Here is a 22,770-nt window from a genome sequence, read left to right on the forward strand (position 1 = left end):
TGTGCCAGAGAAGAACTTATTTTCCAGAGAAACATGTCAAGTTTATTGATATTTTATGTGGCAGATTAAAGTCGGAATTCTGAAAATAATAATCCAAATTCTAAGAAATAAGTAAGAATGATTTTTTTCAGTGTTCCTAACCTTCTTTCGTAGTTAACCAAGGGCGACTCTAAACAAATAGTTTCCAGTCTCGATGTAAAGATTCCCAGTGTTTCATAATTTTTGCAGTTTTGTGGAAGAAACTTCCAGAATGCTGCTTCTTCCTGTTTGGGTCTGATTCCGATCAGCAGTTTTTAGCTGTAATAGCTGGAGCTCTGTGCCGCTGAGGGTTTCAAATTATTTTCCGTGAAAAAACTGGAACCTTTACTACCAAACGATGCGGCCTGATCACAAAGACTCCCGTTGTTTAGCTTTTTTGGTAGATTGAGTGACCCATCTCGCAAATATACGAGCTTTGAGTGAAAAGCCGCAGCGGTGTTGTCGGAGTGGCTCCTCGCGCCTGTAGACGATCTGCGCTGGATGCTCTCATGCCTGCTGTGCTGTCTGACTCCGGGAGGATGGACGGTGTGTCGTTGGGGTGAGTTGGCTCATCGCGGGGGGATTATTTAGCAAAGCTGCGTTTCACGCTGCTTCTACATCTGCTGGAGAACATTTTAGTCCACATGGCCCACAAATCCACCGCAGCCGGGCCCCACGGCTCGTCTTCAGGGAGGGAACTACAGGCTAGCCGTGGCTAGCCTCGGTTAGTTTGTTAGCATCGCTGACAGTTTGCAGTTACATTTCAACCAAAGTAACCTCACTGACATCCGGAAAATTTGTCATTTCAACTGCAAACAAACATTAAACAAAGCTGTCTGAATCATATAGCCAGTTAAAATGAAGGTTTATGGTGATTAATAGCTGGTAAAAGCCCCCGTTATGTTGACATGATAAGCGATGCTAGGCGCTAGCCAGCCTGTTACACACTGGACACATTTTATTTCAACATTCTTTCTGTTTTTTTATTAAGAACTTACATTTGCTGACCTGCTTCAGGTCGACAGAACTTTTTAATCCCAAACTATAGTTAGTTGTTTGTAAAAACAAGCATTAGAGCTGTAAAGTGTCAGAAAAATACAGAATTCACATCCCAGTGTTTAATATTATTATTGCAGTGAACTATTTGTGATGCAACAAATGTTTGCTATTATGTTTCAGGTGTTAAAATGCTCGGCATACTCACGATAGATTTAGTCTGTTGGACTGAGTTCAACCACACTAGATGCATACATTACATACTTTTTGGATTAATTAAATTTCATTTTAAAGTAATTGTAGGCATCTAATTTCCCCCTAATGTCTGCATTTATCTCTAGTTGTATAAAAATTATTATTACAGGTGTTTGTTTTTCTTTCAATCAGATGTTAACTTAATAAGATTATAAATCCAAACATTTCACCTACCGTTACTGTAAATTTAGCTATGATGCTAATGAGGAATGTAATGTTGCTTTTTCATAATTACAATGTTTTAAATACATGAATAGTGAAAGATCCTTTTACTGTTCTGTCCTACAAGATTTTACCCTATTTCATCATAAAAATTATTGCTTTAGGTTAAGTCCTTATTAATGATCTATTTATCACGATTAAATGTCATTCTGTAATCAACAGTGTTCTACTGAGCTCTGTGGGTCGGACTAGAACATCTGGAGAACCAGATATACAAGATCAGCTGGGAAATAAAGGAAATGTAATAAAAATAGTTTTCAATAATTGGGATGCAAAGAAAATGAAAAAACAATTCAGCTCTGAACTGACAAAACGTGAAAATCTCTTCTTAATGTAGATTAAAATGTGACTTTTTGTTGCTTCACACATTTAATCAGTGTGCCATTAATTTCAGAAGACGATAAATATGACTTAACATGTCAGGATTAGCCACAGTTTCATTTGTACAAACAACATAAATACAATAAATTAGTGCAATGCAGACAGAAAAAAACCTTTTTAAAAAAGGGAATAATAGTAATAATGTTAAATAAGAAGTTGATTTGAAGGATAACGAGCCGTTTGTCTGGCCTGTGTGTCTCCGCTGATCCAGACACTGCCTCTCATGTCTCACCAGTCTGGTGGCAGCGCCGGCCTCGCCGCGTCCCAACTGCGCCGCGGATTCAGAGGAGGACGCGGCGAACGGAGGGATTCACACCTTCAACCAGACGCACATGAGGAAGGCCTTCCAGCTCATGAACGACCTGCGCAGGTGCCTGTCTGCAGCTACACACTAAAACCTTTTAAACTCTTCAGCTTCCTCAGATCATTGTCCTTCAAAAGGTTTATAGTTTTTAAACATTTTTTGTGCAAAATTTGCAACAATATTGCTTACTTTCCAACTTGTCAGAAGAAATAAAAAGTGAATAACATTTTGCATTAACAGTTCCGTCTTTTTCTCAAGCAAAGTTGTTTTTTTTACTTCTTTGTTTTAAATGAGAGTAAAGTTGTGATTTTATGAGAACTCAAAACCACACTGAGGAAATGAGGAATTCTGAGCATCTCTGCCCCGCTAACTCTGCTACGCTAACAATGCTACACTAACTTTGCCACGCTAATTATGCTAAGCTAACGATGCCACGGTGACGATGCCACGCTAACGATGCTGCATTAACTCTGCCACGCTAATGATGCTACGCTAACTCTGCCACGCTAACAATGCTGCACTAACTCTACCACGCTAACAATGCTACACTAACTCTGCCACGCTAACGATGCTAAGCTAACGATGCCAAGCTAACGATGCCACGTTAACGATGCTACGCTAACTCTGCCACGTTTACGATGCCACGCTAACTCTGCCACGCTAACGATGCTAAGCTAACGATGCCACTTTAACGATGCTACACTAACTCTGCCACACTAACAATGCCACGTTAACGATGCCAAGCTAACAATGCCATGTTAACGATGCTACGCTAACATCGGCCTCTCTGTCAGTAAGCAGATGCTGTGTGACGTCCAGCTGGTGGCGGGCAGCGTGGAGGTGCCGGCTCACCGGGTGGTCCTGGCAGCCTGCAGCCCGTACTTCTGTGCCATGTTCACAGGTACTGGTTCTGACCCGTTTGGGCCTGAGTGAGGCTGCTTCCAGGTGGTAAACTGTGTCTGTGTGCAGGAGATATGAGTGAGAGCAAAGCGCAGCAGGTGGAGATCAGAGAGGTTGACGGTCAGACACTGAGGAAGCTTGTGGATTACATTTACACCGCAGAGATAGAGGTGACAGAGGACAACGTCCAGGTGAGTGGGAATAATCCAGATTACCACCAGCTGCTTGGGGTTTCAGCTCTGCTTTTATTGAACTATTATAAAAATGTATAGTTTTGCTCATTAAGTATGTATGAGACAGAAAACCATCTCCTCTACCTTCTCCCAGAGCGAACTAGAAACAACCAATCACAGATTGAATCCATTTTTAAATAAATGGAAACAGAATCGCTAATAAACTCTTTAAAATCCAAAAGAAAAACAAATAAAATTCATTTCTAATGAGACATAAACTTCAGTCATATTCATCAACTGTTTGTATTTATTTAGTATGAAATAAATGTTATTGAGACATTAACACATTTAATGTGTTAAACTTTTTTTTTTATATGTTCCGGCTGGAACCATTTCCGGTACAACCGTAAATCTGACGCACAAGCTACAGTAGATGACAAAGTCGCTTCTCTCTGGTAAATTTCTGCTTCTAAATTGATCTGATTGGATGCTGGAAAAACTAATGTGTTCAAGTTGTGCTAAGAGAAGTTAGCCTATCAGAAGCTATGCTAGCCTAAGTAGCATCTCATTGCTAATCATGTAGCAGCTGATGCTAATGTCAGCCTCCACATTTCCAAAGAAGAATCTGATTTTTGAAGAACCTGAATAAAGATTAAAAACAACAATGTTGTTGAGCTCACATGTCTGTTTATTCAGCAATTTAGCAATAAAAATGTTTTGAACTGAAAATGTTGCTTATTTTCTCCATTAAAACGTAATTAACTACAAATCCTGCAATTCACTTAAAAATGTTAATCAAGTCTCACCATTAATAATAATTTAATCTGAATTTCTGCTTTTAGTTGAGTAAATCCTGATTTCCTGTATCTGTGTTAGGGACAGATACAGGAAATCCTTCCTGCCACATATTACTGACATCTCACTGTACAATAAAAGCTAAATCATTGTTCTGCACTAATCAGTCCGATTTTGCACAACTGCACTGTGGCACACTGCTGTACATATATTTACATATACATATCTGCATTTTTTTTTATCTTTGCAAGGACTGCTCTAAGCTGCTTTTATATTAACAGCATGTTATATTTTATTTTTATCTTGTCTACAATTGCTACTCAGTGGTGGTTGTTGTGTGTCTTGTCTCTATGCTGTAACTGCGAAATAATTTCCCAGCTGGGATGAATAAAGTAATTCTATTCTATTCTATTCTATTCTATTCTATTCATTTGTTATGTTCTGGTTTTCAGAGCAGAGCCTCTCCTTCCAGGAGATCTGGAGTTCTGGACTCTTGTGTTTCTCTGTTTTCTTTGTTTTTTCCTTATTTACGGTGTGATGCGGTCAGGAATGCCTCTGGGTCAGTCAGAACAGGAAGCCAGAACCGCTGCCCGGGCCTTTCCTTTTGTCTGCCTCTTTGTTTTGTTCAGCACTGTCGGTCCGGTCAGAGCGACCAGCTGGTGTTAACAACTCCAACCACTTTTCTAAACTGTTAATCGATTTCAGACACATGATTATTGATTCTTTTTATGCTCATTACTTTTAAATAACATAAAATTAGCAGCTTTTTGGCAAATTTTCAATCCGTTTTATCTGCTGGTTTTAACGTTTGTTGTTTTAAGTTTGTCTTTAAAAACTGAAATGACGAGCGGGGCGTGCCGTGGTGGCGTAGCGGTTAGCGCGACCCGTATTTGGAGGCCTTGAGTCCTCGACGCGGCCGTCGCGGGTTCGACTCCCGGACCCGACGACATTTGCTGCATGTCTTCCTCCCTCTCCTTCCCCCTTTCCTGTCAGCCTGCTGTCATATAAGGGACACTAGAGCCACAAAAGACCCCCTGGAGGGGTAAAAAAAACCAACTGAAATTAAGATAAGATGTATTTTTGTAAGACAGGTGACGTCACACTGTGTGAGAGAGCAGTGGCTGTTTCTACTTTAAGATGAAAACATCCTGATTCTGTTTGAAACTGCATTTAGTAGAACTAGGAATCTTTTACTATTTTTCAATTAGATTCAAAACTGATTTTCATTTTCCGTTTTTATTGTGGTGACTTTAGCACAGTACATTGTAGCACCGTTTCCATGGCGACATCAGTTACAAAACGGATCCCGATAGACAGCAGATTTGTTTTATTTTTACATTTCATAGAATTGATTTTAAATTGATTCTGGATCTCAGTAAATGAGTGTAGTGATTCTTATGCCAATGAATATTTTGGCACATCTAATGTTAGCATATTTACATTAGCTGTTAGCATGGCTAGCTGTTTCTGTACAACTTCAGATGATTCTTAACCCTGAAGTTTTTAAAATGCTGAGTTTTCCAAATGGAAAGTTCAAAATGACAGTAAATCAAACAGATTAATGTCGCTGTAAGTTAGCCTTCCTGTTATCTGCTGAAAGTCTCGCTGTCTTTCTTGCTGCCTGAAAGAAGTTCAGAAGTTTTATTTTTTTTTCTCTGACTTTTCTTGTGATTGTAGGTTAAAACCTTATTTTGACCACAGAACGGATTTAGTGATCCGTTTTATTGTTTTCGTCAGAAATGACTGGATGTGATTCAGGATTTAAGGAAAGTTGCTCCTGGACAGATCTGTGAGTTGAGAAGCAGAGACTGGCTGGTTTTAACTCTGTTTTTTAAACTCTGGTTTTAACTCCAGAGCTGCGCGGTTCTGCTCAAAGCCCGGTTTCCTCTTATTCTGAGCGCAGGAAGCGCAGAGAGAGGAAATCCTCTCGCTGTCAGCAGGGAGCTGCTCTCTGTTTTCCTCTCCTTCATGTTTCTGTGCGATCATCCAGTCGCTGCTACAGTCTGAAAATATAAATATTTAGAATTTTAATCTAGGATTCTTTGCCTTTTAGTTCCCACATTCAGCTGGTAAAGAGATTAAAATTGGGATTTTTTTTCAGGATTAGATCCTGTCCATCTTTCCTTCTCTGTTTTCGTCTTTCCGTGTTTCTTTGTTTTTTTCTTCTTTCCTTCAGCAACTTGAACGGCGAAACTGACTTTGGAAAAAGAAGCTGCTCACAGTGCTGTAGCGTTTTGTTCATCATCATTTTGTCTCATCCTTTAATGAGATCAAACTAACAACAGAACCTGTTTAGATGAAAACATTTTTCTATTTTATGTGAAGATAGCATCTGGATAGTCTGTAGGGATTTTTACAGATCTTGAGCTTCATTTAATGGTTTTCTGGATCGTTTGGAAAAGTGTCAGAGAATGAAATGAGTTTGATTTCTCGTCTTGTTGTCTGAGAGACTCATCTGTCTGGAAAGTTTAATTTTCCAGTATTTCATTCCGACTTTAATAATGTGATGACCATGTTATGCCTTTAAGTGTTAGGTTCTGTCTAGGCTGCAAACCCAAGGTTAGATGTTGTTTACTGCAGCTGCTCCAGAGTCACACAGTCTCTCCAGTGTTTCCTTATCTTTGGTGTAAACCTGTGATGTTGTCTGCCTGCCGATCATTAGGTTTTGATCATATCATCACATGGTGTTAAACTAACCTGACTGAGTCATTTTTATTTAACAATACTGAGCAAATGAATGTTTTTCTTCCATCTTTTCATCATTTTATTTCTTCTTCTCTCCCTGCTGCTGCTGTCTCCATCAGATCTTTTCTCTAAATTCACCTTGGATGTTTAAGACTTTAAAAATGTCTAAAACAATTAAGAAAGTTTGGAAGTTTTAACCCAGAAAAATAAACACACAAAAAAATAACAGAAGCTAATGCTAAACTGCTAAATGCATGAAAGAATTAGCAGAAGCTAATGCTAAATTCATAAAAGATTAATGGAAGCTAAGCCATTAAACATGTTAAAGAAACAGCAGAAGTTGACGCTAAACCAAATGCATGAAAAAATTTAGTGGAAGCCAACAGTAAGTTTTGAAATGCATAATACAATTAGCTAAAGCTGAATACATAAAAATATTATTCAAAGCTAATGCTAAACTGGTGAACCGGATTTACCTGCAGCTAGTAGGGAAATATGTGAAAATTAGACAGCCTCTGCTTCGTCCCAGTCAAACCAGTCTGTGGTTCCCTGGTTCCAGGTTCTCCTGCCAGCAGCCAGCCTCCTGCAGCTGATGGATGTTCGTCAGGTCTGCTGCGACTTCCTGCAGTCTCAGCTTCATCCCACCAACTGCCTGGGCATCAGAGCCTTCGCTGACCTGCACACCTGCACGCAGCTCCTCAGTCAGGCCCACGCATACGCCGGTAAGCCTCTCACTCGGTCACCAGCTACCAGGTCAGACCCGTGGTACTGAGGAGCTAACGGCTAGTGTGCTAGCTAGCCGTCTGTAACCTGGGCGGTCTCTGTGTCTCAGAGCAGCATTTCTCCGAGGTGGTGCAGAGTGAGGAGTTCCTGGGTCTGTCTCTGCAGCAGGTGTCCAGCCTGATATCCAGTGACCGGCTCACCGTTTCCACTGAGGAAAAGGTTTTCTTACCGGCTCGTTTCTGGTCCAAATGTTCTGCCAAGATGTTGAAGAACCAACAAGATGGCCGTCGTGGGCGTCAAAGAATTTACCCTAAATTTGCCAAAATTTATTCAAGACTCGTATTTTTGTCAAATTATACATAATTAAATCCATAAAAATCATATTTACTGATATCATTTTATTTTACAAAATGGCTGCCATAGTTGTCACAGAAAATACATTTTTACTCTAAAATCTCCAATTAGATGAATGTGAATTAGAATGAATGGCTGCCGTGATTGTAGTGGAGAATATATGTAAGCTAATGCTAAACCGGTAATCACAAAACATTAGCAGTTGCTAGTGCTAAACATAAACAATTAGCAACATTAAATGCATGAAAACATTAGCAGAAGCTAATGCTAAGCTGCTCCCTCTGCTCTGCTCAGGTGTTTGAAGCGATGATATCTTGGATCAAATACGACAAACCGACTCGTCTGGAGTTCATGCCCAAACTGATGGAGCACGTCAGGCTGCCGCTGCTGTCCAGGGATTACCTGGTCAAGGTGCGGCCGCATCCCGCCACCCTGAACATGAACTCAACCAATAAACCTGCAAGATTAATATCCACTTCATCCGCTCTGGATAAGAAGTTCTTACTTTTTCTACAAACTGTTGGTGATAATGGGTTATAATGTTCATAATAATAACATAAAGCATCAGTTTTCATTCCTCAGCACATTTATACATGACTTTGTCTGGGTTTATTTCATAAAACAATACAGTTGGTGGTTCAATTGGAAGTTCAAAGACTTCATGAGATTCATTTATTTTAGTTCTGCAAGACTTTGTTTAGGGGTTTTTCATTTTTATATATTGAAGTTTTAATAGAAAAAACTTTTATTGTCCAACAACGAGAAAATTCAGAGGTAACACCAGCAGCAGGTAGAAAAAAAAGGTTTTAAAGTGTTAAAAACAAAATGGCTGCTGGTTTACGGTGACCTCGTCTCAAACAAAATGGCTGCTGGTTTTCAGATCGTTGAGGAAGAACCTCTGATAAAGAACAACAACACCTGTAAGGACTTCCTGATTGAAGCCATGAAGTACCACCTGCTGCCAGCGGACCAGCGCCACCTCATCAAGACGGACCGGACCCGACCCCGGACGCCCGTCAGCATCCCCAAGGTGCAGAGCCGAGCCGGGCCGGGCGCAGAGCCGCGGGTTCTGCCGGTTCTGAGTGTCGCTCTGTGCAGGTGATGATCGTGGTGGGGGGGCAGGCCCCCAAGGCCATCCGGAGCGTGGAGTGCTACGACTTCCAGGAGGACCGGTGGTACCAGGTGGCGGACCTCCCCTCCAGACGCTGCCGGGCCGGTCAGTGTCTGGACCAGAACCTGGGACGCTAAGCTAGCATGAGTCCGGTTCTGGTCCGTTTACATGAAAGATGAATTATTGTTCTGATGGGACCAAATGGGCCAAAGATTCAATCATCCTTCATTCTTCCAGTACGACTGGCAGCTAATTATCCCCCAGCATAATGCTGCCACCACCATGCTTGGCACAGAGGTCGTTTTATTTCATATTATTTCTGTTTTTATTGATTTCTGTCTGATTTTCTGTCTTTCACTTTTTACTTGGTTCTGTTTTCCATTCTTTCTTTTCATTTCAGCAAAACAATTACTGGAAGAAAAAGTAAAATTTCCAACAAAATATTTTTTAAAACTAAAGTTGTTTGAAAAGTGAGCAGGAAGAAGCAGAGACGGGTCCAGTTCTGTCCTACAGACCACCAACTAAAATACTGATTTTAACTTAAATTCATCTCAGTGACCCGGGATAACAATACGATACGGCGCCCGATATTATGCTCACGATACGTTTTATATCGACAAACGGCACGATTTGATACGTTTATAAGATTTTCAGAAAGATTTCAGTGATTTTGATGTTTTGAGACGTTTCCACAGACTTAGATTAAATTAATGGAACTGATGGTGTAAAACTGTAATAAATGTTTCTGTTATACATTTGATTTGTTTAAATGTTAATTATGTGGCTTTGTATATTTGGTTAGGCAGAAATCAAACCTTTTTTGTCTTATTGACTTATAAGACCAAAATTTTAGATGATCTTACATCATCTAAAATGACATATTAGAGGATGTGATGCATTTCATTATTTAAATTTTAGCTGGTTGTTTTTTTTTGTGTGCAACTTGGAACACGAGGGATTTGAGTAGATTTAAAATCGATACTTTATGAGGAAGAAATACATCAATAAATATCGCAGTATCGATAAAATCACTCAACAGGAAGTCAGCAAATTCTGTCTCTGTCCTCAGCCTGTGCCTCCGTCCTCAGCCTGTGCCTCCGTCCTCAGCTTGTGCCTCCGTCCTCAGCTTGTGCCTCCGTCCTCAGCCTGTGTCTCAGCTTGTGCCTCCGTCCTCAGCTTGTGCCTCCGTCCTCAGCTTGTGCCTCCGTCCTCAGCTTGTGCCTCCGTCCTCAGCTTGTGCCTCCGTCCTCAGCTTGTGCCTCCGTCCTCAGCTTGTGCCTCCGTCCTCAGCTTGTGCCTCCGTCCTCAGCTTGTGTCTCCGTCCTCAGCCTGTGTCTCAGCTTGTGCCTCAGCTTGTGTCTCCGTCCTCAGCTTGTGTCTCTGTCCTCAGCTTGTGCCTCCGTCCTCAGCTTGTGCCTCCGTCCTCAGCTTGTGTCTCCGTCCTCAGCTTGTGCCTCCGTCCTCAGCTTGTGTCTCCGTCCTCAGCCTGTGTCTCTGTCCTCAGCCTGTGCCTCCGTCCTCAGCTTGTGTCTCCGTCCTCAGCTTGTGCCTCCGTCCTCAGCTTGTGTCTCCGTCCTCAGCCTGTGTCTCCGTCCTCAGCCTGTGTCTCCTTCCTCAGCCTGTGTCTCTGTCTCCTCCAGGCGTCGTCTCCATGGCGGGCCGGGTCTACGCCGTTGGCGGCTTCAACAGCTCGCTGCGGGAGCGGACCGTGGACATTTACGACGGCGCCAGGGACCAGTGGAGCGCGGCGGCGAGCATGCAGGAGAGGCGCAGCACGCTGGGGGCGGCGGTGCTGGGCGAGCTGCTGTACGCCGTCGGAGGCTTCAACGGGAGCATCGGTACGCCGGACGGATCGTCCGGAACGTGACGATGTCTGAAATGCCGCCACACTGAGGCGACGTTCCAGAGGCTTTTCAGCTGTTTTTTATTTTGAAGCTGTTTAACAAACGGAGGGAAACTTGAAACTGCTGCTGCTTGTTACCCAGCAGGCTGTTGCTAGGCAACCATAGAATTAGTGAGTTGGTTGATGCTACCAGCTAGCTTAGCTCACATTGACAGGCTGAGTGTCTGCCTGTTTCCCAGAATGCTGTGCGGTTGAGTGAATATTTCATCAGATGTATTATCTGTTGATATTGATCATGTGTCCATAGTGATAGAACTTGTTCTTGATTTATTGTCTTTCTATCTAAACCGAGGATCAACTCCCAATTTAAAACACAGAAAGTCAAACATGAACCTCAGTTTATAGTTTAAAGTGTCAATTTAGCAAACATGACGTGAAGAACAACAGGAATCGTTTCTCCTCTGACCGGCTGCGTGTTTCCGCTGCAGGTCTGTCCACCGTGGAGGTCTACAGCCCCAAGACCAACGAGTGGAGCGTTGTGGCGTCCATGAACACCCGGCGCAGCAGCGTGGGCGTGGGCGTGGTCGACGGTAAGACCGCGAGGATTTAGACCAAAAGATCGCAGCTAAACACGCCTTATTGGACCTACTGTGTGTGTGGGTGTGTGTGTGTGTGTGTGTGTAGGGAAGCTGTACGCTGTGGGAGGTTATGATGGAGCGTCTCGTCAGTGCCTCAGCACGGTGGAAGAATACGACCCGGTCTCCGATCAGTGGTGCTACGTGGCCGACATGAGCACACGGAGAAGTGGAGCAGGTACACACACACACACACACACACACACACACACTGGGAGCAGCTTTTACATGAAGAGTAACTGAAGTTGTAATACTACAAGAATAAAGTCTTAATAATATGAGAGTTTAATATACATAAATTTTGACAAAGTTGTAATAACATGAGAAAAAAAGCCGTAATATACGAATAAAATTATTGTCATTTTACAAGAAAGTTTGAAACACAAGAAAAAAAATCACAATAATTTGAGAAAAATATGAGAAGTCATAATAATACAAGAAAATCATAATGTGAGAAAAGTCATATTATTATGAGAAAAAAGCCTTAATATTAAAAAGAGGAAGTAATAATACCAGAATAAAGTTGTACAACAAAGTTGAAGAATAAAGATGTAACAATACAACAATAAAGTCTAAACTAGAAAATTTCGGAAGAAATTTAGCCGGGGCCTGCCAAGGCACGCCCGTCGGTTTGGGCCCGGCGTCGTCACGCTACAAATTGGCAACGACGCTAAAGAACGCCGCAACGTAATCAATGGCACGCGGAGAACCGCAAGAACGTTAAGTAAGGCGGACGTGCACCATTCAGTATGATTTAAAATGTTGTCAAGGCTTTTATTTTGGAAGTTTTGTTAAACTTCATTTCAAAGGGCCAAACTAATCCCATGCGTAATAGTCCTTGGGTTAAAATAGTTATATAATGCTCAAAACACAAGTAGCTGATGTAAAAATATAAATCAGTTATATACAGCCCATAGCAGCAATTAGTTGTAAAGGCCAGTTCAGTCCTGATCTGTTTCAACTGAGGATAGATAGAACTACAGTGATGCGTATTTGTAGTCCTAACCACCAGCCAATAGCCTCTTGAGTTCCGTTGCTATGGTAAATAATGGTCTCAGCAGGTGTGAGCTCTGAGCTCTGAAACACACAATTGTGTGTTTGAGCAAACACGTTTTACTGAAAAACAGCATTGGAAACAAATCCGTCCTGCTCGGGAACCGTAATACATATTCGAAAAGCGTTTGAAGCGTATGAGAGGCCTATGTGTCTTCTGCGATAGTCCCGAGATTCATATCTGTACCTCACTCAGAGCATTTACAGCGATGAGAGAAAGAAATGTTGTGCCCAGATCTGAACAGATGTCGGCTCTCACTCTAATTTGAGGAAAAATGAGAAACTTTGGGTCGCTTAGAGGCAAATTGTGGACAAACCGTAACTGGTATCGACGAGCCGTCTTCACTTTCGAAGAGATCACAGACGTATCTACAAAATGAAATTTGAATGGCATTTCTAGGTGAATTTGTGACGACACAGCAAGTCCTCAAAAATAGGGTATTTCTAGGATTTTTCCCATTGACTTATAATGGGTTTTTTTTCGTAGTTTTTTGCGAATTATGTCGCCACGTTAAGCCCAAATCCCACCAGAAGTAATAGCAACAGTGGCGTGAATTTTCTGCACATTTTGATACCTCATTTGTAGGTGTGCACCCAGCGGTATGAGCCGCATTAACGGTTACGGAAGAAAAATAAAGAATACTAGAAAATTTCGGAAGAAATTTAGCCGGGGCCTGCCAAGGCGCGCCCGTCGGGCTTGGGCCCGACGGGCGCGCCACAAATCGGCATCGACGCTAAAGAACGCCGCAACGTAATCAGTGGCATGCGGAGAACCGCAAGAACGTTAAGTAAGGCGGACGTGCACCATTCAGTACGATTTAAAATTTTGTCAAGGCTTTTATTTTGGAATTTTTGTTAAACTTCATTTCAAAGGGCTAACCTAATCCCATGAATAACAGTCATTGGATAAAATCAGTTATATAATGCTCAAAACACAAGTAGTTGATGTAAAAATATTCAAGGCTTTTATTTTGAAATTTTCAGTATGCTTCATTTTAAAGTTCTGAACTAATACCACATGTAAGAGTGCTTTGGATGAAAAAGTCAAATAAAGCCAAAAAGAGCAATTACATGATGTAAAAATATTCAAGGCTTTTATTTTGAAATTTTCAGTATGCTTCATTTCAAAGGGCCAAACTAATACCATGTGTAACAGTGCTTTGGATGAAAAAGTCAAATAAAGCCAAAAAAAGCAATTACATGATGTAAAAATATTCAAGGCTTTTATTTTGAAATTTTCAGTATGCTTCATTTCAAAGGGCCAACCTAATCCCATGAATAACAGTCATTGGATAAAATCAGTTATATAATGCTCAAAACACAAGTAGTTGATGTAAAAATATTCAAGGCTTTTATTTTGAAATTTTCAGTATGCTTCATTTTAAAGTTCTGAACTAATACCACATGTAAGAGTGCTTTGGATGAAAAAGTCAAATAAAGCCAAAAAGAGCAATTACATGATGTAAAAATATTCAAGGCTTTTATTTTGAAATTTTCAATATGCTTAATTTCAAAGTTCAAAACTAATCCCATGTGTAACAGTTACTGAGTTAAATCAGTTATATACAGCCCATAGCAGCAATTAGTTCTAAAGGCCAGTTCAGTCCTGATCTGTTTCAACTGAGGATAGATAGAACTACAACGATGCGTATTTGTAGTCCTAACCACCAGCCAATAGCCTCTTGAGTTCCGTTGCTATGGTAAATAATGGTCTCAGCAGGTGTGAGCTCTGAGCTCTGAAACACACAATTGTGTGTTTGAGCAAACACGTTTTACTGAAAAACAGCATTGGAAACAAATCCGTCCTGCTCGGGAACCGTAATACATATTCGAAAAGCGTTTGAAGCGTATGAGAGGCCTATGTGTCTTCTGCGATAGTCCCGAGATTCATATCTGTACCTCACTCAGAGCATTTACAGCGATGAGAGAAAGAAATGTTGTGCCCAGATCTGAACCGATGTCTGCTCTCACTCTAATTTGAGGAAAAATGAGAAACTTTGGGTCGCTTAGAGGCAAATTGTGGACAAACCGTAACTGGTATCGACGAGCCGTCTTCACTTTCGAAGAGATCACAGACGTATCTACAAAATGAAATTTGAATGGCATTTCTAGGTGAATTTGTGACGACACAGCAAATCCTCAAAAATAGGGTATTTCTAGGATTTTTCCCATTGACTTATAATGGGTTTTTTTTCGTAGTTTTTTGCGACTTCTGTCGACACGTTAAGCCCAAATCCCACCAGAAGTAATAGCAACAGTGGCGTGAATTTTCTGCACGTTTTGATACCTCATTTGTAGGTGTGCACCCAGCGGTATGAGCCGCATTAACGGTTACGGAAGAAAAATAAATAATAATAATAATAATAATAATAAAGAAACCTTTCTTGGGAGAATAGCAATAGGTTCCTGCCATTGCTTTGCATGGCAGGCCCCAATAATGTCAGAATAATTTTACTAAAGGAAAGTTGTAATATTAGGAGAATAAAGTAGCAATTTTATAAAAATATAATAAGGAATGTTGAACACCTTGAGAAGTAAAATAAGTAAATAAATATTTCATCTTTTAATCTGAATGACTTCATCCAGGCTTTACTCTCATTAAATTACATTTATTGTAATTTTACATCTTTGTCCTGTAATATTGCATCTATATTCTACCAACATTCTGACTTTACTGTCATCATTTAAAAACATCAACCTCTCTGTGATGTTGTGATAAAAATGTGTGTAAAAATCATCTTCTTCTCATGCAGACCATTAAACTTTATTTCATGTTGAGCAACAGCTCCCCCTGATGGACACCGACTGAAACGGCAACACAGACGTTTTTGTCAACCATTCAATGCTGTTAAATACTGATAACTAAAGTGAATGGCTTAATGGAGCCTATGATGAACACATGATGTTTCCCTGCAGGAGTCGGGGTTCTGGGCGGCCTGCTGTACGCAGCGGGCGGCCATGACGGTCCTCTGGTGAGGAAGAGCGTTGAGGTGTTCGAGCCTCAGAGCAACACGTGGCGTCTGGTCAGCGACATGAACATGTGTCGCAGGAACGCAGGTCGGCACGTCACAAATAAAATGCATTAAATACGCCTCACTTCCTGGTTCCAAGCTGGAAAATGTGGATTTTAAAATCACACATTTAAAATGTTTGTTTACAGATTGACATGAAAACATCTCTGATGTAATAAGGTTGTTTTTTGCTTCCTGCAGGTGTTTGTGCCATAAACGGGCTGCTGTACGTGATCGGCGGTGACGACGGGTCCTGCAACCTGTCGTCTGTGGAGTTTTACAACCCGATGACGGACAAGTGGAGCCTGATTCCCACCAACATGAGCAACGGCCGCAGCTACGCCGGTACGACCAGCAGAGCCTGGAGACGTTGACTCCAGTTTTAGTTCAAACCGTTTTCTACCCAAACGGACCAGAGATTCTGTTTAAATGATGTGACTGAGAGGGAAACAGTGTAAACAAACAGAACATTTAAACCTACAAGGTTCCAAGTTGCACCACACACAGACTCGTTGCCATAGCAACTGACTGATAACAATGCCACTATATGTTTCAGGATTCAACAGCAAAAACCATTTCACATTCAAAGAGCAGAACATTCAATGGGCTACAGTTTATGTTTTTAAGCTGCATGTTTATTTTGCAATTATTAAGTGAGTGGTTTGGTAGATTAGCTTCCGCTGCTATTAGCTAAGCTAGCACTGCGGTGGTTGATTAGCTAAATTGGACACCTGCTCTACTGATGATCTGTCAGAGTTGATGTGTGGGTCGACTTTTTAGTTTTATTTTGTTTTTTTACTGAAACAAAACACACAGAATTCTGCAGCACATCTACATGTTAAGGTTGTCATAGTCAAGCTAGCATATCTGGCCCACTTCCCTACTTTCTCCCGCCCTACTTTTTAATGAAAACTTTTTTTGGTACTTCTTATCCAATTGTCGTATTGTTGGCAATTACTAGGAAAGCACTGCATCCCTTTTTCTTTTATAGATTCTAGATTTAGTTCGTTATGTTGACAACCTAAGAGCTAAAACCAATGCTAGTTGTTGTCGGCTAGCAGGTTTTTTGCGTCACACTGCAACGTGTCTTTTGTAAACCAAAATTAGTTTGTACATAAAATTCATTAACCCAAATTAAATATTAAAAATTATGTTCTTTTAGCTCAGGGTGTCCAAACGTTTTGCCAAAATCAACAGGTAAAAAATACTTGAGGGGGCGTGCTGTGGTGGCGCAGCGGGTTAGCACGCCCCACGTTTGGAGGCCCTAGTCCTCGACGCGGACGTCGCGGGTTCGACTCCCGGTCCCGACGACCTTTACCGCATGTCTTCCCCCCTCTCCTCACCCTCCTTCCTGTCTGCCTACTGTAGAAAAGATACGAGCCACTAGCGCCGCAAAAACTCTTCGGAGAAAAAAATGGGGGAAAAAAAAAAAAATACTTGAGGACTAAAAAATGTTTTATTTTATTTTTAAATGATTATAATAGAAAAATAAAATCAGTTAAAGTTGTCTGATTTTGTTGTTTTTTGTGGAAAAAGGATATTATTCATTATAGATTCAAAACTTTAAAGTGACAGAAATTGTAAATAGTTTTCAAATTCTTTTGGGCTTGATGGAACAAATTTAAGAAAAAAAATTTAGTCACTTTCTTTGAAAATGTTTGCAATATTTAGCCAAGTCTAGCAAATTCAGTAAAATCTTGGTTATAAAAAGACAAATAATTTGTGTCAGAGATTTGTTTTACTCTGATTAAAAATAAAAAGTTCTGTAATTGCATTCGGAGGCCACACAAAGTCACTCCAAGGGCTACAAATGGCCCCCGTGCCTCACTTTGGACACCCTGGCTTTTTCTTAGATAAAAAAAAGAAGTAATTATTCAAAAAATAATTTCTGAGCATTTTGAATCAATTTTAGATTTCCCAGTAACAGGAACTGCTGAACTAATCGGACCTGTTCTTTTCAGGAGTGGCAGTGATCGACAAGCCGCTATGACCCGGGCAGAAACCCAGAACCAGAACTTTATGGGCCACCGAGAGCCTCCATGTTTGGTTCTGATCCGCTTCCTTTGGGGTTCCAGGTGAAACGGATGTAAATCCACCAAACCGAGCCGCCGGTTCTGTTGGCTTGATGGTTGGACTCCAAGGAGCCGGTTGCAATAATTGGAGTGGTGACACCTGGTGGTGACCAGCAGTATTCCTCATCGACCCAAACGCCCAAAACCAGAGCACCGCAACATGAAGAATGTTAAAATTATATGCAACTAAAACAGCAGATTTAGTATTTTTGAGAGTTGATTTTTAAAGTTTGGGATCAGTTTTGGTGTTTCGGTTCTGGGACTAAACACTACTGATGTTCTGCACTGAACGCTGCTGCTCATTCTGAAGCTGCCAGCCGCACACATCAGATCAGAGACACTGGAGCTGAAAATGATGCACTGTAAAAAATGAGCTGGAAAGACATCATGACCTAATTTATTGACTCATTTGCCACTGCGTTCAGGAACAGGATCCTGAAACAGAACCATGTTTACCGGACTGGATCTTAGTTTATTCTATAAAAGCACATAAAGTTTAAATATAACCTTCCTGTTTTATAAGTCACTTGATTTTCATTTCATCTGGTTGGATTTAATGTTCTGTTGTTACAGAAAACTGGGAGCGGTCTTCTTCAGGTGGAAACACCTGCAAGTAGGTAAGACTCTCCAGCACCACCTGTGGTGGGGAAACAGGAACTGCCTGAAAATAAGAGGAATAATCATTAAGATAAAATAACTCTTAATATTCAGGCACATACAGTTTCATGTTTATTATTATAGAACTTGTGAAGATGTTTAAAATGAATCTGTGCTGAAACACTAAATGGACTTTGAAGTATATCACGTGATTGTTTAAAGTGACCAGATGGACATTTTTCTCACTGCAGTTGCTATATTTTTTATATAAATGATGAACATTGTGAACAAAATGTTGGATTTGGTTCGTTTTTCACAGCAAAAATGTAGAGAAAGATTAACAAAACGTCCTCCTGTCAGCTTTTATTTCCATTTCTCCAAAGGAAAATATATATTTACTGACATCTACTTGAAAATGTCTCCAAACGTTTGGTTCTGTACGTTAATCAATTTAAAGAAACAACACAAGTTTTCTAAAAGTAGAAAACAGTCTTCTTTTTTAAATCAAAAACATTTTTAGTTTGTTTTAGAAAAATAAAGAGCAGTACCTCAGCTGGTGGGCGTGGCCTTCATCAGGCGTAATTAGCCTAATTAGCAGCTGCTGCTAAAACCTCCAACCATTACAAACAACTCCAGGTGAGTCTCGTCCTGTTTATTTTCTTATAAATCTTATGTAAGTTATCAAAGTGCTAAATTAGTAGCAACACATAGGATTGCTTCCTGATTAATATTAACATTCTCATTTTGCTCATGTTTTAATCTTTTGGGGAAAAACAGTTTTCTGTTTTTCCAATGATCCGTTCAAATGTTGGCGGAAGAATCGGAACTTAAAGTTCAGCAGAAATGAAAAGATAAAAGGATTGTTTTTTTTTTTTTTTAGAAACATTTCCACAGTCGATTCAAACGAGTTGCCAGATTAATGAAGCAGCGGTTTGTTTTGTTATCCTGTTTTAAGCTTGTTTTAAAAATCCACTTCCGTTAGAAAAATAACTGCGGACTTCATTGAAACAATGAAGTTAAATGAAAAATGTTCACTGTGTTTATTTGTCAGTGAACTATCATTTTATGCTGAATGCTTTAGCCTCAAAGTTCAACGTAGCTTTTAATTTTTTAAAACAATAACCGGAAGCTGCCAAATTCATGGGGATGTCCGAATCGTACGTCAACGTCGCGGCCATTTTGTGAGTGGCAGGGAAGAAGAACCGTTCAGTTCTCAACAGGGTTTCAATTCAAGTTGAACGGCATTAACACGACTTTCCTGTTCCACATTCAATATAACTAATAAAATCATTCAGATCTACTAAATCCCCGTTTGGTATATTTGAATATTTTGTGTATTTAAATGTTTTTTTCGTAGTTTTTAACCCGCCATGTTTACAGAAGTGGCAACAGACCTTTCCATTGTTTTAGATCAGAACATTTTCTAACACCAGAATGCCGTTAATTTATACAATATTTTTAAACTGACCCTTTTCTGAACAAAACGAATATTTTAGTCGAAACATCTCCCAGGTTTTCTCAACTTTTGTATCATTTTTTGTGCTCCATCTTGGTCAGCAAAATTGGAAAGATACTTTTGTAGCATTTCTTCAGGTATTATTTGGTCTTTGTATATGCAGTACTTCGTTTCTCCACCAGAGGGCAATAACACAAGTATCAAATGTTAAACAGTTCAGAGGTAAAAAAAAAGATAACAGCAGAACTTATGTAGCAAGCTAGACATTTTATTTCCACAAATTAAACCTTTATTATTTTTAAAAAATGTGAGAGCTAAAGAAAGAGCTAAATGTGTAACCTTTGCAGAGAAATATTTTCTGTGGATTCCTGGAGAAACCGGTGAGTGTGAAACAGCGTGGGAGTTTCTCCACTCTGCTGTGGTGAGAAAGAAACATTTAAGAGACCAGAATGTTTTCTGACGAGTCAAAAACACTTTTTAATGTCGGAAAATATTGACACGGAGCTGAAACGTGTTAAAATATGTCTGATGCAAACTTTTATTATTGCTGCTTCTTCATGGCACAAATAATGAGAACAGTTGGTGTTGGATAAGATCTGTGCTGCCATGCAAGCCGACTACAGTACTGCTATATTAGCTTATATTACACAGAGCGACGACATGTTGGGGTTACATACAAAAGGTTAATGTAGGAACATTAGCAGTATGGATAATAAAAAAACATCACACATATAATAAACCTAAAAGGGGCCAACTGTGAAATAATTTAAACATGTCTGACATTCATTTTTTCTGGTTTTATGTACAGTATATTGATATTTGTATAGAAGTAGTGCTTAATTTCTAGAAATACAAATGGAAACAACAGAGGGGCTGCATTCTGGGAATGCTGTGCAAATAACATTTTTTACATCTAACCCTTCCTGCCCCTCCCAGCACTCTGCGCCACAAACAAACTGAAACTCGGAGAAGTTCCTCCAGCCTCCTGCGTCTCGTTCGACCTGCCAGCAGGAAGTCGCTCCCCTCCCCGCTACGCCGGCAGTGTGATGAAGCAAACCCAACAGAACACGAACAAACAGGAAGATTTCCCAAAGTTTCTCTGCAAACCATAAAATAACGTCTGAAAATGTTTTGTTTTTCCCTCAACATGTGAAGTGTTGTTGATGAAGGGTTCATGGTGGCGTCCTGCAGGTGGCGCCGTGTGCGATGACAGCGGTTATCCGACAGAAACTTAGATGGACTTGGAGGAATCCTGTTTGCTGATGAGGACCTCCAGGAGGCGGAGCTTGGCCTTGATCCGCTTGTACTCGCGGTACTTCTCCAGCATCGGCACCCGGTCCTCCTTCTGGACGTTCCTGCAGAATGGAGGAAAACAAGATGGCGGCGCTCAGCTCTTCCTGCGAGTGCGGGCGACGAACGAACGCGTCACTTCACTTACCTCCCGTTATGCTGATAGAAATCTTCCTCAAACTCTCGGATCGTCTTTCTCAGTTTCTTCTTCTCTGATCTGGCCTTCCACAGCTGTTCCAGCAGCTCTGGCCTGGAGGATCATGGGAAATGGAGTCAGCAGGTGGTTAAACCAACAGTCTCTAAGTAATTCAGACTATTTTAGTATTTGAAAAGTTTTTCTCATTGTAACTTTCATAAAAAAGATTTTTTTACATATTTGTTGAAAAAACGTAGCTCCTTGCTACACTGAAGCTAGCATAGCATGTGGTTAATGGACAGCGCTAAACCCCGCCTCCTGGCTCTGATTGGCTGGAGGAGATCGATCTCATAAAAAGGTGAAACCATTTTTCGAGTAGGTCCTTACATGGACGAGGCGTTGGAGCTGGACAGGCGCAGGTCCAGCGCCAGCCGCCCGGATCCTTCCTCCATCTTGTCGCTCAGCCCGTCCGGTTGGCTCCTCACTGACTCGCTGCTCGGGGTCACGGCCTCCAAGGCCATGATGACCTCGGAGCTCTGCATCTCTCCGCCGCTGCTCTCGCCCTCCTCCTCGTCGTCTTCCTCTTCCTCCCTCTCCTCCTTCTCCTCTTCCTCGCCACCTTTCTGCTCCTCCTCTTCCTCCTCTTTGATTTCCCAGAAGTGAGCGGTTTCTCCCTCGATGATTGGCTGGAGGGTCTGGCTGCGCCTCTTGCTGGAGGGAGACACCTGGAGCGGAGGACGGGCGTTAGCGGCGGAGCGCTGACGGGCGTCGGCGGTCGGAGGCGGCCTTACCGTTACCGGACTGATGCTGACTCTCGCCAGCATCTGCTTGACCAGCCTGTAGCGGTCGTAGAGAGGCTTCACCACCAGCCGCTCCTCTCTGGTCACCTGATCACAGAAACACGCCGTCATGCAGCAGCAGCCGGCGGCGGCGGTGCGGCAGCAGGACGGACTTACGGGTCGACCATGGAGGCCTTCGTAGTGCAGCAGGTTCTTCTGAAGGACCATCTTCTCACAGGACAGCTGCTCTTTGGTCATCTTCTGCAGAAACACCATTTAAACCAGGATCTTATAAACGTATCAGTTATTAAAAGAATCTTAATTCACGTTAGACATGATGGCCCAGTAAAACAAACTGTTATTTTAACATAATGAACAGATGTTTTCTCACTGAATGTGTTAATTTCTGCAAATATCATCATTTTTTTTGAAGCACTGCCACCCTGTGGTGTGACTCGGTACTACAACTTATTTAATATCGTTTCAGCCTTTAATCCTGTAAAATTACCAAAACAAAGAGATGCCACCTCTTTCATGAACTGGCAACATGTTCATGTAAAATATGCTGAGCTGGTTACCTTGATGTCGTCCGGCCAGCCGTCCTCCTGCCGCTTCCCTTTGACGCGGCGCTGGATCAGCTCCAGTGTTTCTTCTTTGGTGGGGCGTGGGCCCCGGACCTCCCCCGCCGCGTCGTGGCCCTGCTCCAGCGTGGAGCCGAAGCTCTTGGGGAGGGTGTTGCTACGGGGACGGGTCTGCGGGCCCAGCTCGCTCTCCGCACAGTGTTTGGCGTCTGGAGGACGAGAACACATGAAGAAGAGTTAGGATCCACACGGGAACCTTGGAACCGTTTTCTGGACCGACTGGACAGGATCCGATGTTACTCTAAAAATTATGAACTTAAAATGTTTTTAAAAATCTGAAAAGTGTGGAGAGATCAGCGCTGCAGCTAACGATTATTTTATGATTATTAGTTGGATAAAA

At 41.4% G+C, this 22,770-nt stretch overlaps 2 protein-coding genes across 6 annotated transcripts in view; one reads left to right on the top strand and one right to left on the bottom strand.

Annotated features, from left to right (window-relative positions):
• The first annotated feature begins 468 nt into the window (after positions 1-468).
• Positions 469-18,421, top strand: klhl3 (kelch-like family member 3). 2 transcript variants are annotated; one of them, XM_028009823.1, is made up of 15 exons: positions 469-577; positions 2,108-2,242; positions 2,971-3,077; positions 3,146-3,267; positions 7,289-7,451; positions 7,562-7,671; positions 8,101-8,217; positions 8,687-8,836; positions 8,905-9,022; positions 10,558-10,755; positions 11,249-11,350; positions 11,445-11,573; positions 15,365-15,505; positions 15,661-15,804; positions 17,421-18,421. In XM_028009823.1, exons 1-15 carry the CDS (start codon positions 528-530, stop codon positions 17,447-17,449), a joined length of 1,815 nt encoding a protein of 604 aa, XP_027865624.1. In that variant the 5' UTR covers positions 469-527; the 3' UTR covers positions 17,450-18,421. The 2 variants fall into 2 exon arrangements, with proteins under 2 accessions (XP_027865624.1, XP_027865623.1); XM_028009822.1 differs by having other exon boundaries at positions 480-577; positions 2,084-2,242.
• A 1,615-nt stretch (positions 18,422-20,036) lies between these two features.
• The window catches only part of fam13b (family with sequence similarity 13 member B), a 54,863-nt gene continuing 52,129 nt past the window's right edge, over positions 20,037-22,770 (bottom strand). For all 4 annotated transcript variants that reach the window (XM_028009820.1, XM_028009818.1, XM_028009821.1 and 1 more), the window contains 6 exons: positions 22,368-22,579; positions 21,967-22,050; positions 21,802-21,897; positions 21,398-21,735; positions 21,023-21,124; positions 20,037-20,939 (listed from right to left, as the gene is read on the bottom strand). In XM_028009820.1, the coding sequence (XP_027865621.1) occupies positions 20,816-20,939; positions 21,023-21,124; positions 21,398-21,735; positions 21,802-21,897; positions 21,967-22,050; positions 22,368-22,579 (956 nt within the window). In that variant the 3' untranslated portion in view covers positions 20,037-20,815. The remainder of the gene's footprint in view (positions 20,940-21,022; positions 21,125-21,397; positions 21,736-21,801; positions 21,898-21,966; positions 22,051-22,367; positions 22,580-22,770) is intronic.

The sequence above is a fragment of the Xiphophorus couchianus genome, chromosome 23 (genome assembly GCF_001444195.1).
Source record: "Xiphophorus couchianus chromosome 23, X_couchianus-1.0, whole genome shotgun sequence".
Lineage (NCBI taxonomy): Eukaryota > Metazoa > Chordata > Actinopteri > Cyprinodontiformes > Poeciliidae > Xiphophorus > Xiphophorus couchianus.